The sequence below is a fragment of the Hyperolius riggenbachi genome, chromosome 8 (genome assembly GCF_040937935.1).
Source record: "Hyperolius riggenbachi isolate aHypRig1 chromosome 8, aHypRig1.pri, whole genome shotgun sequence".
In the NCBI taxonomy this organism is placed as follows: Eukaryota; Metazoa; Chordata; class Amphibia; order Anura; family Hyperoliidae; genus Hyperolius; species Hyperolius riggenbachi.
In genome coordinates this window covers 251,989,698-252,005,081 of record NC_090653.1, presented here as the reverse complement: position 1 = coordinate 252,005,081, position 15,384 = coordinate 251,989,698, and the positions used below count along the sequence as shown (strand labels likewise).

The following is a 15,384-nucleotide window of genomic DNA, read 5'->3' as shown; positions in this document are numbered from 1 at the left end:
AGAAGGTAATTCTTGATTGTTCCCAAACAGGTCGATTAGGGCACTTTTTTAGCTCCAATTGACCAAAGAAATGTTTCACATCAATTTTACCCAAACACTGTGCTGTTTTTTGTACAATTCGTTCGTAAATATTGTGTCAAAAGATTGCATGTGATGAAAATATTTTACCGTTAAGGGCTCCTTTACAGTGATCAGCAGGTCAGGAGCCAATGAAATTGGCTGATGGACTGAAAAGTGCAGAAAGCACAGCGTTCGTCAGTGGACAGCAACTCAAAACTCTATATCCAGTACTAAGGCAATGTAAGCAGAGCTGGGAGTGAGTATTGCTATATATGGCGGTGGTGGCAGCATACCCTGGGGGGTATTTCACAATACACTCTCTACAAGAAAATCTGAGCATTCTTTTCTGCACTCAGAGAGGTGCAGTGATCAATCAGTTTTAACTAAATATAACTGAAGAGATCTTAAAGGGGAACTGAAGAGAGAGGTATATGAAGGCTGTCATGTTTGTTTCCTTTTAAGCAATACCAGTTGCCTGGCAGCCCTGCTGATCCTCTGCCTCTAATACTATTAGCCATAGCCCCCGAACAAGCATGCAACAGATCAGGTGTTTAAAACTTTAAAGTGAACCTTAAGCCAGAAAAAAAAATGAGTTTTACTCACCTGGGGCTTCTACCAGCCCCCTGCAGCAGTCCTGTGCCCTCGCAGTCACTCACTAATCTGCCAACTAGTTTCATTTTTGCCGACAGGCCCGTCAGGACTAGCCACGCGTAGCTTTTTCCGCATTCCCGACTGTAATTAGCGCTATTGCGGGCAGCAACTCGTACAAAAATACACGTTGCCGCATATCTATTCGTGCATAATGCGGCAACGTGTATTTTTGTACATGTTGCGGCCCGCAATAACGCTAATTACAGTCGGGAATGCGGTTTAAACGGAAATATCAGATCCACTACTGGGCACCTGCTGAGACAGGCGTAATTACATTAAGCCAGACCCCCTTTAAGAGATCTGTCTGCCGCCCTCCTCCCTCAGTATTTATATGACCTTCATCACAGGGGACCTCCTCCTATAAGTAATGCATTATACATTACCTGCTCCCGGCAGCAGGACAGGTCTTCTTCAGAGCAGCTCATCGCCACAATGTGCAGCCATTTACCATGTGGCTTTTGATGGTGCAGCCACAAGGTTATTGGCTCCACATTGCAGAGATGAGCTGAACTGAAGAGGTGTAATGAGGACCTGTCCTTCCACCGGGAGCAGGTAATGTGTAACTCTCAGCTGCTGTTCTGCATCTGCAACCTCCCTCATCTCCGATGCTGGGGGTTGCAGGGGCTATTGTGGCACCCTTGCTTTAGGCCCCGTTCAGACTGCAGAACGCAGACTGCAACGCATGTGGACCGCAACGCGTACGAACGCACGCCATCCACGTTCGTATGCGTTGCGTGGCTGATCCCATCACTGAAAAGTGAATGGGACAGCCATGCGTTTTTACAAAAAATGCGTGCAGCATGCGTTCCCGGACCGCACAGGTCCGGAACGCATGCAGTGTGAACATCAGACATTGCACTCTATGCAATGTCTGTCGTGCGTGTCAGCCACCTGCACGCGTTTCCAAAACGCGGCTGGAAATGCGTGCAGTGTGAACGGGGCCTAAAATATCAGAGCCAGTTCTGCGAATTTACTCAAATATCAGATCCAGTACCCAACAGAACCTTATCTGGCCCTAAACAGTACACTGGCCTCATCTTATCTCAGCAGGTGTTTAGAGCTGGTTCTGGTATCGCAGAAGATGTTCAGTACAGTTTCTGATATCTCAGTATCTGTTGAGATATCAGAAGTACTAGTACCAGGCAACTTTTGAGATATTAGAAGTAGTACTGACCATCTGCTGCAATACCAGAATCAGCTCTGAACACCTGCTGAGATAAGGCAGCGTACTGTTTAGGACTCAGTCTGGGCAGACTGATAGGCTTGCATTGAGAGGCAGTAAAATGTGATCACTGTGCAGGACAGGCAAGCAGGAATCACAGCATTTATCCATAATGCTGGGAATACACGGCTCGATTCTGAGCCATTAAGATGCTCGGATAGATAATTTCCGACATGTCCGATCACCGTACGATCGTTTTGCCGCTTGATTCACCATTGAAGTTAATTGAAAAAAAAAAATAAGAAAAACGAGCGGAAGATAAGATAATCGAGCGGACATAACGATCGGGCGCAGAATCGAGTGCCAGAATCGACCCATGTATCCCCAGCATAAGAAACAAACATGGCTCCCTCTGGGAACAGATAGGGTAACTGAAATCTTTAAAAAAAAAAATAATAATAATAAAACACATTAATAAAATATTTGTAGCTAAAACAATGCACTTTAAACCTGGATCCGTTCTGGACTCCAGTAATCGGAATTCGGGATTAGCTCAGAGCACTCCAGGGAATGTCACCATTCCAATTATTTCGAGGGTGGTATTTCAATATCCAAAAACCTACGTGTGTTGAAACCCTTCAATGCACTAATCCCAGTCATCACCTGTAATCCAATTTGCCCGAGCTCGCTCCGCAGATTAACCCCTGTGTATGCCAGCCACACTGTGTCGCAGATCTGACGAGCGGGAGGGGGGAGGTCGCGGACCACGCTGCTGCATCGGACAGAGGCCCCCTGTGGACTTGTGGAGTTTGAGCAGTCAGGCAGTTTAATGGATGTAGTAACAGGAACTCCTGTCTGGCACCCATTCAGTGACACGTCAGGAAAGGTTGGCACAGGCTTTCGTGCAGCGATCCACTGACACAGCGGTGCATTGTCTCTGGTACGTGGCAGTGCTGTTGGGAGTAAGCCTGCTATTGTCTCATTGCCCAGCTACAATGTTCTGTTTACCGCTCCAATAACCCGGCCATGACGTTTCAAGGAGAGAACAGAAGCCATAGAAGCTGCAGGCGTGCGGATCAGATACTCCTAGTGGAGTCAGACAGGATGCTCGGATGAGGCTAGGCCCGACTGGGGGCTGCTGGGAGACTCAGAGCGGCTGAATTATGAAGGGAAGAGGCAAGGGACACCCTTGTCTTTCAGTTTTCTGTGTTTCTATGCAGGAAAACGTGTTTTTTTTTCACAGCAGCTATTGTAATTGATGCAGAAAACTGACAAAGTGTGAAGAAATATGATGCAGAATGTTTTTCTGCGTGTGAAAAACACATTAAGTGTGAACTAACCCATTGAGTAACATGAGTTCTCAGTTTTTCTGTGCAGAAAACGCACACGAAAACAGTCAAGTGTGTTCCCTGCCTGAATGTTGGATCTGCTCAACGCAGTTCTACTATGCGCGCAAATGTGCCTGAACACACGCCAATGCGAACCACACGTTAAGATGTGGTCATGAATAAGCAGATCAGTAAAACAATCGCATTGAGGTGATCACATGACTGTAACAAAAAAAGAGAGCTTGTACATTTTTGTCAGTTCAGATTTAAACTGCATGTCATTGATTTACTGCAAACCAAAAGGAAAAAAAAAAAAAAGGGTGTGTGCTCAGACTAGGAGTCACCTGACTTATATACTGGTTGCCTCATGTCTATTGACTAATTGTAATGGCATAACATTTGTATCTGCTTGCCAGAATATGGAGGATCTAAAGGTGGCCATACACTTCTATGATTTGCAGCAGATTCGACCATCAGATAGATTTCTGTCAGATGCCTAATCAGGTCGAATCTGACAGGAATGTATCTGAGTGTGCCACACAGTAGGAATTGAATTTCAAAAGATTTCAGAATGAAGTCGATTTAAATTCGATCGAAATGCAGTGTTGCACCATTCGATCCAATGCAACCCTCTGGGCCATCGATCGGCTGCCAGCAGCCAATCGACCCAGATTTTCCGGCCGGACCGGCGGAAATCGATCGGCCCATCAATAATGCTTTCTGCTGCATCAATTTCTAGCCGATTCTATCAAAACAGTCGATGGCTAAAATCAGCAAGTTTATGGGCCCCTTTAAAACTACCTCACTGCTGTATCCTGAGTTAGCCCATGCAAAATACTTTGCATCTCAACAGGGGCACCGCCTGTAGGCCTCCTCACGCTCCCAAGAAATGGGGAGCACTGCAGACACCCCTGCAAAACACTCACTGCACGGGAGTGCTGCAACTGCCCCATGGGGAGGGGGGGGGGGAGCAGAAAAAGGTAACATTACACCCCCAGATGTGCCCAAAGCCCAGAGGGCACCCACCCTCCAAAAGATAGATTCCCTACCTGTGCAAATTATGCCCAGCTGCAAGTAAGCGAAAACTGATGTAGTGGCTAGTACAAAAATGTATTTAAAAAGAGAGAAGCTCCTCTCTGGACCTCTGCTGATGCCTGTGACCCTCCAGGAACATTGGGGCCGCAGGCCTCTTCTGGTACGAGCAACCATGTAGCAGCACGAGGCCGCTCCTACATAAACATCTCCGGCTTACTGCGCTCATCAGCGGGGGCCTGGAGGACGCCAAGGGAAACCTCATTAACCACCCTGGCGTTCTGATTAAATCGCCAGGGTGGCTGCGGGAGGGTTTTTTTTAAATTAAAAAAAAACTATTTCATGCAGCCAACTGAAAGTTGGCTGCATGAAAGCCCACTAGAGGGCGCTCCGGAGGCGATCTTCCGATCGCCTCCGGCGCCCAGAATAAACAAGGAAGGCCGCAATGAGCGGCCTTCCTTGTTTTGCTTATATCGTCGCCATAGCGACGAGCGGAGTGACGTCATCGACGTCAGCCGACGTCCTGACGTCAGCCGCCTCCGATCCAGCCCTTAGCGCTGGCCGGAACTTTTTGTTCCGGCTACGCTGGGCTCAGGCGGCTAGGGGGCCCTCTTTCGCCGCTGCTCGCGGCGAATCGCCGCAGAGCGGCGGCGATCAGGCAGCACACGCGGCTGGCAAAGTGCCGGCTGCGTGTGCTGCTTTTTATTTCATTAAAATCGGCCCAGCAGGGCCTGAGCGGCAGCCGCTGGCGGTGTTGGACGAGCTGAGCTCGTCCAGACCGCTCAGCTGGTTAAAGGGACTCCGAGCAGTGCAGAAACTATGGAAAGATGCATATCATTTTAAAGCTCTCTTTCTCCTCTTTCCAATGATATATAAACCGCCACCCTACGCCTTTTAGTTTTCGCTATTTTCGCGATTGAAATTGCCACAGCCGCGATTTCGATCGCGAAAATAGAGAAAACTAAAAGGTGTAGGGCAACGATTTAGGTGTCGTCAGAAAGAGGAGAAAGAGAGCTTTAAAATGATATCCATCTTTCCATAGTTATATTGTATTACACAGGGCGACTTTTTGTCAAAATCAGCAGCTGCATTCAGCAGAATGGAGCTGCTGACACTGGGGAAAGTGTCGTCCTGTGTAATACAATATAACTATGGCTTGATGGATATCATTTTAAAGCTCTCTTTCTCCTCTTTCTGACGACACCTAAATCGTTGCCCTACGCCTTTTAGTTTTCTCTATTTTCGCGATCGAAATTGCAGACGCGGCAATTTCAATCGCGAAAATAGCGAAAACTAAAAGACGTAGGGTGGTGGTTTATATATCATTGGAAAGAGAGCTTTAAAGTGATATGCATCTTTCCATAGTTTCTGCACTGCTTGGAGTCCCTTTAAGATCCAGAGGCTTCCCTCTCCTTAGGTAATTATGTGTATTTGTACCCGAGGTTTGCTTCAGGTACACTTTACATGGCCATCTAGTGATGATCTCTCTCTCTCTGATCAGATTGGTTGCCCAATCTGATTTCCGATTGTTTTTCTTTTCGATTTGTATAGAAGTGATCAGAAAATCGATCAGAAAAATGATCGAAATCCGATTAAATCTGTTGGAAATGATCTATCGGCCCAGCTATCTGACGGGAAATTGCATGGTGTATTCCCAGCATTAAACGTTTTGAGAACAATATGCACTTTAAACAATTAACTTGTGCCTAGCAGTGTCAATTAGCTAGCTAGCTGATGTAAGTGGATTACCTGAGCTTACATATTGCTAAGGAATCTCCTCCACTCATTAGAGCTGTAGTAGTTCCGCTGGTAAAAGGAAAATACAAGAGAACCTTCAATAAGAACCACAGCATAACGATACAATACATGCCATGCAAGAAAGAAGGATACGGACATTTTTATGAAAATTACTTTAATACACTTTTTAGCGAAGAATGCAACAATCATAGAATGATAATATAAAAAAAAAAGTACTTAAAAAAAATAAAACACTAAAGGCATTATACAGGAAACCTCAAAAAGTGAGACAGGCTTACTTTGCTTGGACAAACAGATGCTGCACTAATTTTGCCAGAGGAAGCGGGTATGCCTGCGAAACGCGTTGCAGTGGAGTTCATGTTATTACTTTTTTCCTAATGAATAAAGATCTACCTTGAAAATAGACCTTGAGTGTCCAACTACCTGGAGGTAAGTCCACTGCCACCTTTTTAAACTTTAATGCATTTTATTCTAATTTGGCGTCTCCGTTACTTTTACGTTATCTTCTCAAAGACTGTATGGGAACACAATATCCATTCGCTATGGACGGTATCAGGCATGCTGAAAAACCATTCCGGATTGCGGCTCTCGTTACCCACTGACCTCTATACCCACCAACAGAGCATATAGGGAAAGACCCAACATTGATAGTTTTAGGTGATCAGATTTGCCAGCGAGTACCGGCCTTAAATTAGTTTTCAGCTACAGCACATCTGGAAATTGGGGAAGGCCACAATACAGTGCACCAGGGGTGAGAATCTTCTTCAAGGTCTCCAGACTATGTCCTTGACCCGCCTCCAGGGGAAAAAAAATATATACAGGATCTTCTCAAAAAATTAGCATATTGTGATAAAGTTCATTATTTTCTGTAATGTATTGATGAACATTAGACTTTCATATATTTTAGATTCATTACACACAACTGAAGTAGTTCAAGCCTTTTATTGTTTTAATATTGATGATTTTGGCATACAGCTCATAAAAACCCCAAATTCCTATCAAAAAATTAGCATATTTCATCCGACCAATAAAATAAGTGTTTTTAAAACAAAAAGAGTCAACCTATAAATAATTTATGTTCAGTTATGCACTCAATACTTGGTCGGGAATCCTTTTGCAGAAATGACTGCTTCAATGCGGCGTGGCATGGAGGCAATCAGCCTGTGGCGCTGCTCAGGTGTTATGGAGGCCCAGGATGCTTCAATAGCGGCCTTAAGCTCATCCAGAGTGTTGGGGGTTGTGTCTCTCAACTTTCTCTTCACAATATCCCACAGATTCTCTATGGGGTTCAGGTCAGGAGAGTTGGCAGGCCAATTGAGCACAGTAATACCATGGTCAGTAAACCATTTACCAGTGGTTTTGGCACTGTGAGCAGGTGCCAGGTCGTGCTGAAAAATGAAATCTTCATCTCCATAAAGCTTTTCAGCAGATGGAAGCATGAAGTGCTCCAAAATCTCCTGATAGCTAGCTGCATTGACCCTGCCCTTGATAAAACACAGTGGACCAACACCAGCAGCTGACATGGCACCCCAGACCATCACTGACTGTGGGTACTTGACACTGGACTTCAGGCATTTTGGCATTTCCCTCTCCCCAGTCTTCCTCCAGACTCTGGCACCTTGATTTCCGAATGACATCCAGTCCATGGGCATTCACGATCTCGCCCTGTCCTGGCTTTCATCCTACCTCTCCAACCGCTCCTTCACGACCGCCTTCAATGAGTCCTCATCCACCCCCAACCACCTCTCGGTGGGAGTCCCCCAAGGTTCGGTCCTTGGCCCCCTACTGTTCACCCTATACACATCCTCCATTGGCAAGGTTATCTCCTCCATGGGTTTTAACTATCATCTGTATGCAGATGACACCCAGATCTACCTCCACACCCCTGACATATCCACCACTACCATGGACAAGGTCTCCTCCGGTCTATCAGCCATCTCCTCCTGGATGTCCGCTAGGTTCCTGAAACTAAACCTAGACAAAACGGAATTTATGATCTTCCCACCCCGGACATCCATAAACCTCCCAGATGTGCATGTCACTGTTAACCACACTACCATTCACGCCTTGACTACTGCAATGCCCTGTCTGGTCTCCCTATGACCCGAACAGCCCCACTGCAGTCCATCATGAATGCAGCAGCCAGAATTATCCACTGCTCCCATCGCTCCACCATGGCGGATCCCCTCCTTGAATCCCTCCACTGGCTTCCTATCCAGTCCAGAATCAGATTCAATATACTGTGTCTGACCTACAAATCTGTCCACAAAACCTGTCCAACCTACATTTCCGATCTTACTCAGAGGTACACACCTAGCCGCTCACTCCGCTCTTCCAATGAACTTCGCCTAACCGCCCCCCCGCATCACCCAGTCCCATGCACGCCTCCAGGACTTCTCAAGAGCTGCTCCAACACTATGGAACTCCCTACCTCCATCATCTTCAAGAAAGCACTCAAAACTCACCTTTTCACTATGGCTTACTACCCCTCACAAGTGCTCTAAACCCACAGCTGAACTCTGGTCTCCTACCTCTCGTGTCCCTACCTCTCCCTTTAGATTGTAAGCCTTTGGGCAGGGTCCTCCTCCTTTTGTGTCCAACCTGATCATGCACCTCCATTACTGTGAACCCATGCTAGGCATCTGAGTGAACCTAACTTGCCTAATCCCCATGCTCCCATCCAAAGACTGACTAAGCGTTACCTTGTTCTCATACTGTGCTGCATGATCTGATCTTTCTTGTATTCAGGTATTGTCATTTTGCTGTATGTCACCCCTAAATATTGTATGTATCCCTATTTATTGTCCAGCGCTGCGTAATATGTTGGCGCTTTATAAATACAACAAATAAATAAAATAAATAAATGACATGTAAAAGTTGCTTTCATCCGAAAAAAGTACTTTGGACCACTGAGCAACAGTCCAGTGCTGCTTCTCTGTAGCCCAGGTTAGGCGCTTCTGCCGCTGTTTCTGGTTCAAAAGTGGGTTGATGCTTCCATCTGCTGAAAAGCTTTATGGAGATGAAGATTTCATTTTTCAGCACGACCTGGCACCTGCTCACAGTGCCAAAACCACTGGTAAATGGTTTACTGACCATGGTATTACTGTGCTCAATTGGCCTGCCAACTCTCCTGACCTGAACCCCATAGAGAATCTGTGGGATATTGTGAAGAGAAAGTTGAGAGACGCAAGACCCAACACTCTGGATGAGCTTAAGGCAGATATCGAAGCATCCTGGGCCTCCATTACACCTGAGCAGTGCCACAGGCTAATTGCCTCCATGCCACGCCGCACTGAAGCAGTCATTTCTGCAAAAGGATTTCCGACCAAGTATTGAGTGCATAACTGAACATAATTATTTGAAGGTTGACTTTTTTTGTTTTAAAAACACTTTTCTTTTATTGGTCGGATGAAATATGCTAATTTTTTGAGATAGGAATTTTGGGTTTTCATGAGCTGTATGCCAAAATCATCAATATTAAAACAATAAAAGGCTTGAACTACTTCAGTTGTGTGTATTTGAATCTAAAATATATGAAAGTCTAATGTTTATCAGGACATTACAGAAAATAATGAACTTTATCACAATATGCTAATTTTTTGAGAAGATCCTGTAAGTAGCTAAATACTTCTTCTTCTTACATAATGTATGTACTGTACATGTTTTGATTTCAGTGAATTTTATATAGTAAATAAAGAGAAAACTGTTACAGGCATTTTCCATCTTTACTGCCTTTGATTTAAACCAATCCTGATGTTATTTCCTTTCTTACTCTTTTTTTTTCCTCCTAGAAACTGCACTGTCATATTTAGCTTGCTTTGTAAACGCATGTGAGCACAGCATAGATTGTATTTCAGCAGCTTCTACAGTGTGTGAGGTGCATTTCCCTTCTCAGTCCCATGTCACACTGAACTGCCCTCAGCCAATCAGTGAGGAGCAGGAATGTGGGAGGGGAGATAAGCTCTCCCCGGTAATGTACCAGAAAGGAGCCAGGCTGAGTGAGATAAGATTAATTACAGCAGACACATTTATGATTATATTGGAATGCTTGCAATGCGGAATGCATGTAGACTACATAATAAACACAGAGCAGTGGTTAAATGGAATTTGATTTTATGGCTGACAATTCCACTTTAATGAAGTGACATTTAAAAAAAACTGTAAAATCATTCATTGTCTGTATTACCATATAAAGTAATGCTTAGCGAATTGAGCTCAATATTTCGAGGAGACCTCCACTGAATACGTAGGACTTCCATTCTTATGCTCACTTCCGCTGCTGCCTTCATACTGCATTAGGTAGAAGCCCCCTTTAATAAATACAGATGATAGAAATAAATACATTCATGCAGCCAGCTGATTGGACTCTGGTGCTCTGAAGCGGCCTCATGTGCTGACCTCGGGGGAACTCCGCAGATATTCCAGCCAGACAGTCAGCGATGGGCTCTCCGCCGGAGGCTGCACAGAGAAAATCATCATCGGAATCAGTTCCTCGAGAACAAAATCCTCCTGCCGAGACCCAATCTGCAGAGCCTTACCTTGAAGTGATCGTGAGGGACGCTCGTCTCAGATCGCCTGACGGATAAGAGTCTGACTCCTCCGCTGTGAGGGTAGCCAGGCTCCACGAGGAGGGTGTATTGCACGCTGCCCCTCAGGAAGAAGAGCTTCCGCTCTGCTGGAAGCCAGTCCAGGGCAAACCTGATAAGAAGTGAGAACTTTTTCAAAACAAGCTGCTGTTCACAAAAGTTACCTCAGCCAAAATCAGTGTCAACTTGCAGCACTTTAAAATTCCTGTATTTAAAGAGACCTGAGCACCTAAAGTATAAAAAATATTTAAAACAAACTTCCCTCTAAGGGGAAGATAAACAATGGTGTGTGTGTGTGTGGTGTGTGTGTTGTGGGGGGCAGCATTAAATTAATTTACCTATGGGAATTGTTCCATACCCTCCCCCCCACGAAGGGGTCTGCAGCCACTTGGAACTGTGGCAGTAAGACAAACTGGTATAGGGTGGGAAATGTGGTGTTCCCAGCCGCTGATGCATGCTGGCTGATGAACCGCGCCCGGTCACCGATGTGTGCTGGGAGATGTGGCATTCACGGCCGCTGGTGTATGCTGGGGGATGTAGTTTCTACAGACTTTAGAGGTTAAGGCAAATAAAGACTACATCTCCAAGCATGCACAGCAGCCGGAAATACCACATCTCCTGGCATACATCAGCAGCTGGGAACGCCACATTTCCCGGCAAATAACTAGGGCTGTGGAGTCGGTACGAAAATCCACCGACTACGACTCCTCAGTTTTGGATTCCACCGACTCCGACTCCTCTAATTTGCATATTACAATCTTGTTGATTGAAAGTATGTAACATGAAAATAGTCTCTGCCAACGCTTAGGAATTTTAACCATTTCAGCCCGTGGGTATTTTTCACCTTATGGACGGGAGGAATTTTCACCTGTCAGCGCTTCTCCCTTTCATACCCCAATAACTTTATCACTACTTATCACAGTGAAATTATCTATACCTTGTTTTTTCTGCCACCAATTAGGCTTTCTTTGGGTGGTAAATTATGCTAAGAATTATTTTATTCTAAATGCATTATAATTGGAAGAAAAAAAATGGAAAACATTCATTATTTTTCAGTTTTCAGCCATTACAGTTTTAAAATAATTAATGCTACCATAATTAAAATCCACACATTTTATTTGGCCATTTGTCCCGGTTATTGCAAGGTTAAAATTATACCCCTAGTGTAATGTATGGTGACAATATTTTATTTGGAAATAAAGGTGCTTGTTTCAGTTTTACATCCATCACTAATTTTTAGCCCATTATTAATTATAAGCCCTCTTGACATAGATAATCATTTTTTTTTATTCCCCAAAGTCAGTAGGTGTGTTTTACTATTTGGCCACAAGATGTCCCTGCTGAGCAAAACTCCCATTAGCGTACAATGTACGTTAATTGGTATACAATGTATCACTACATTGTAACTGGGGAAGTGACATAGGCTTCCATCGGAAGCCTCCAATCACATTGCCGACACGGAGATTAGGAATAGGAACATTGTTCCCATTCATAAAATTAACGATCGTTAAGCGAAACCGGCGGAAATCACGGCAGGAGGAAGCACGGCGGCTCCATTTACAGAACAAAAACAGTGTTTATTCTCGGTGGACATGCTCGGATTGGTACAGGGGACTGTTGTCCCCTGCAGCCAATCCCCCCTGCAGCGCAAACGATCGCCTGCAGACCCCCCTAAACTGCAGGGACTTGACTAGTGCGTCCCTGCCGCTCTAGCAGCTGCAGACGTAAAACTCACGTCCGCGCGGCTGAAATGGTTAAAAGACAAAAGACAACTGAAGTGAGGATATGTAGACTGCCATATTTATTCCCTTTAGTCATAGACTAAAACTAGTCCTCGGTAAGAGTACTTGAAAAAGGTACAGACCGGAACAAAGAACATCTATCAGGCCCTAGGCCAGGGGTCAGGAACCTTTTTGGCTGAGAGAGCAATAAACGCCACATATAATAAAATGTAATTCTGTGAGAGCCATACAATATGTTTCAAACAGGGACAGTGTGCATGCGCAGCAGAGGGCCATGTTGCCCCGTTGATGTGTATACAGTTGATTCGCCGGGCAGCGGAAGTGTCAGACACATCTTCAGCTTCTCTTGGGTTTCAGCAACATCAGCAATTTCCCTGAGAGCCAGACAGGAGAAATACTGACTAACAGCTTGTACAATTAGCTAGCTGACTTGGAGGTTTATTAACTTTGTAGGACGAGATCCCCGCACTTTGGCCCAATAGGCTGCCTGTCAAGTGGCAGACAGCCTATTGGGCCAATCAGAGTGCAGGAATCTCAACCTTCAAAGTCACTGGACCTGACAGAGTGGAAAAATTGGAGCAGCCGTTCGTTTTAGGTATCGTGAGTAAGTTAGTAGTGCATGCTACAGCAGTAGCGTGTCTACTTTAAAAATTGTATTTGTGCTGCCACACTAAGCTGCGCTGCTTGAGCAGTGTAGCTTAGTAAATCAACCCCTACTGATTTGTATGTGAGCCAGATGTAGCTCTCAATAGAGCCACATGTGGCTCCCGAGCCATAGGTTCCCTACCCCTGCCCTAGGCAATGTGACTGTGGGTACATGTAAGAATAATGTGCAGATACTCTGCAGGGGAACGAGGAGATTCTTCCTCTATTACACATTCTTTATGCACAATCTGACTATGAATCAGGCCCTAGGCAACGTGACTGTGGGTACATGTAAGAGTGATGTGCAGGTACTCTGCAGGAGAATGAGGCGATTCTTCCTCTATTACACATTCTTCATGCACAATCTGAACCAGGTTTATTGGCGATAGACAATACTTCTGTGTTCAATGTGCACAACATTCTCAGTGGATTCCCTGCAGCTCTGTGGGGAGTGCATATGTAGAGTATAGTACTACTGTGTAACAAAGTAAACCAGAGACAGATGAAATTAAAGTTTTATACATACCTGGGGCTTCCTTCAGCCTCCTTCAGGCTAATCAGTGACTCTCTGTCCTCCTCCGCCACCTGGATCTTCTGCTATGAGTCCAGGTACTTGAGCCAGTCGGCCGTAGGGCGCATGCACCCACTCTGCCACCGGGAGCGTACTACACCTGCGCAGCACTATTGCGCAGGTGCAGAACGCTCCTAGCTGTGGGAGCGGCATGCGGCTGGACTGCGCTGACTGGCTGAATTACCAGGACTCCTAGCAGAAGATCCAGGTGGCGGAGGAGGACAGCGAGGGACTGATTAGCCTGAAGGGGGCTGGAGGAAGTCCCAGGTATGTATAAAATTTTAATTTCATCCGTCTCAGGTACCCTTTAATTCGTAGTCACCAAACCAAATTTTAACAACATATCAAATGATTTGATTTCATGAGCAAAGGGAGTGCATACATTTGCATAAATCAGAATTAACGCAGAATTATTTCCATCTCATTAAACATCTCTATTAGTGACACGGCTACGCATCAGGCTTTGTACTTACAGCATAGACGTTATTTAGTATATATAAGAGATTCCTGTGTACACATCATATATACTGTACAGTCACAATCAGATATGTATATCTGACTTTAAGAATACGGGGACTGCTTTATTGAAGCAGCACAAGTAACTCATTTTTGTGGACTAAGCACAGCTATTACTGTATATATACATTATTTATGACTATTATCTGAGAAATAGAACATTTTATCATATTTTCCATTTTAATTAGTTTAAATTCATTAGGAGCTGGTGCATTTTTCCCAACTTTGACTCCAGGCACCCGAAATTGCTCCGACTCCACAGGCCTGCAAATAACAATGGCTGGGAATGTGTTGGACTCGCGGTACAAGGACGGACACCTTCGTGGCGATGGAGGCTATGGAGCAACCCCCTAAGTTAATTTAAAAGGACAACTCAGAGAAATATATAGAGGCTGCCGTTTTTATTTTCTTTTAAACAATACCAGTTGCCTGGCAGCCCTGCTGATCTCTTTGGCTGCAGTAGTGTGTGAATCACACCAGAAACAAGCATGCAGCTAATCCTGTCAGATCTGCCAATAATGTCACAAACATCTGATCTGCATATGCTTGTTCAGGGTCTATGACTAAATGTATTGGAGGCAGAGGATCAGCAGGACAGCCAGGCAACTGGAATGGATATAAATATGGCAGCCTCCATATCCCCCTCAATTCAGTTGCCCTTTAACACTGTCTCACTAAGTAGACCTCAATTACGAATCTCCCTTGGGGGAGGTTCATTTAAAATACTTTTATAGTTGAGGTGCTCGGGTCACTCAAACTGGTGCAAGTCATCCCCTGAAATACAACAGGTTTGGGGGGAGCGGCGGTGCTATGCATATGACGCTGTGGGCACACTCTGCTACAGGGTCATAGGTTTGTGATTCTGTGCGGTGCAAACGCACATCCCAAGTAAAATACCAGCCTGAATGTGGGAGCAGTTAACCCTTTATACATGCCGCCATCTTTAGGTTTTCACATTAAAAAGTCACTACAGGTAAATTTTAAGGTAGATGCAAAAGATGGTGGTAGGTTGGCACTGCAATGCAGATACAGTAAGCTATGGAACATGCACTAGTGGGACATCAAGTTCCTCCTCTTATAAGCCCTTAATCAGCGTGCTCAAGCAGGCAGTAGTAGTAAGTAGATCAATGATGGAGAGAGAACAAAACAGAAAGAAAGCTGGCACTGCTGCAATGGCTCAATTTATTGTAGCAAAAGTGATCACAAGTTCATGACTTTGTGCAAAGTTGCATATAAAAAGTTGGTTCACATACCAAAGCGAGTGAGGAGGCGCTGTAGATGGTGGTGGGTGCCGGGTACAGGGTGCCTGACAGCCATTTCGCGCAAAACTCCG

The 15,384-nt window shown here is 45.0% G+C and overlaps 2 protein-coding genes across 3 annotated transcripts in view; both read right to left on the bottom strand.

Moving 5' to 3' along the window:
- Positions 1–2,960, bottom strand: part of LOC137527749 (catechol O-methyltransferase A-like) — a 72,315-nt gene extending 69,355 nt beyond the window's left edge. Inside the window, exon 1 of the mRNA XM_068248611.1 lies at positions 2,537–2,960. The gene's annotated coding sequence lies outside the window, so the exon portion shown is untranslated. The remainder of the gene's footprint in view (positions 1–2,536) is intronic.
- Positions 2,961–10,087: 7,127 nt separating this feature from the next.
- ZWINT (ZW10 interacting kinetochore protein) overlaps positions 10,088–15,384 on the bottom strand; it is a 36,541-nt gene continuing 31,244 nt past the window's right edge. For both annotated transcript variants that reach the window (XM_068248608.1, XM_068248609.1), the window contains exons 9-11: positions 10,530–10,689; positions 10,390–10,449; positions 10,088–10,301 (exon numbers count right to left, since the gene is read on the bottom strand). In XM_068248608.1, the coding sequence (XP_068104709.1) occupies positions 10,287–10,301; positions 10,390–10,449; positions 10,530–10,689 (235 nt within the window). In that variant the 3' untranslated portion in view covers positions 10,088–10,286. The remainder of the gene's footprint in view (positions 10,302–10,389; positions 10,450–10,529; positions 10,690–15,384) is intronic.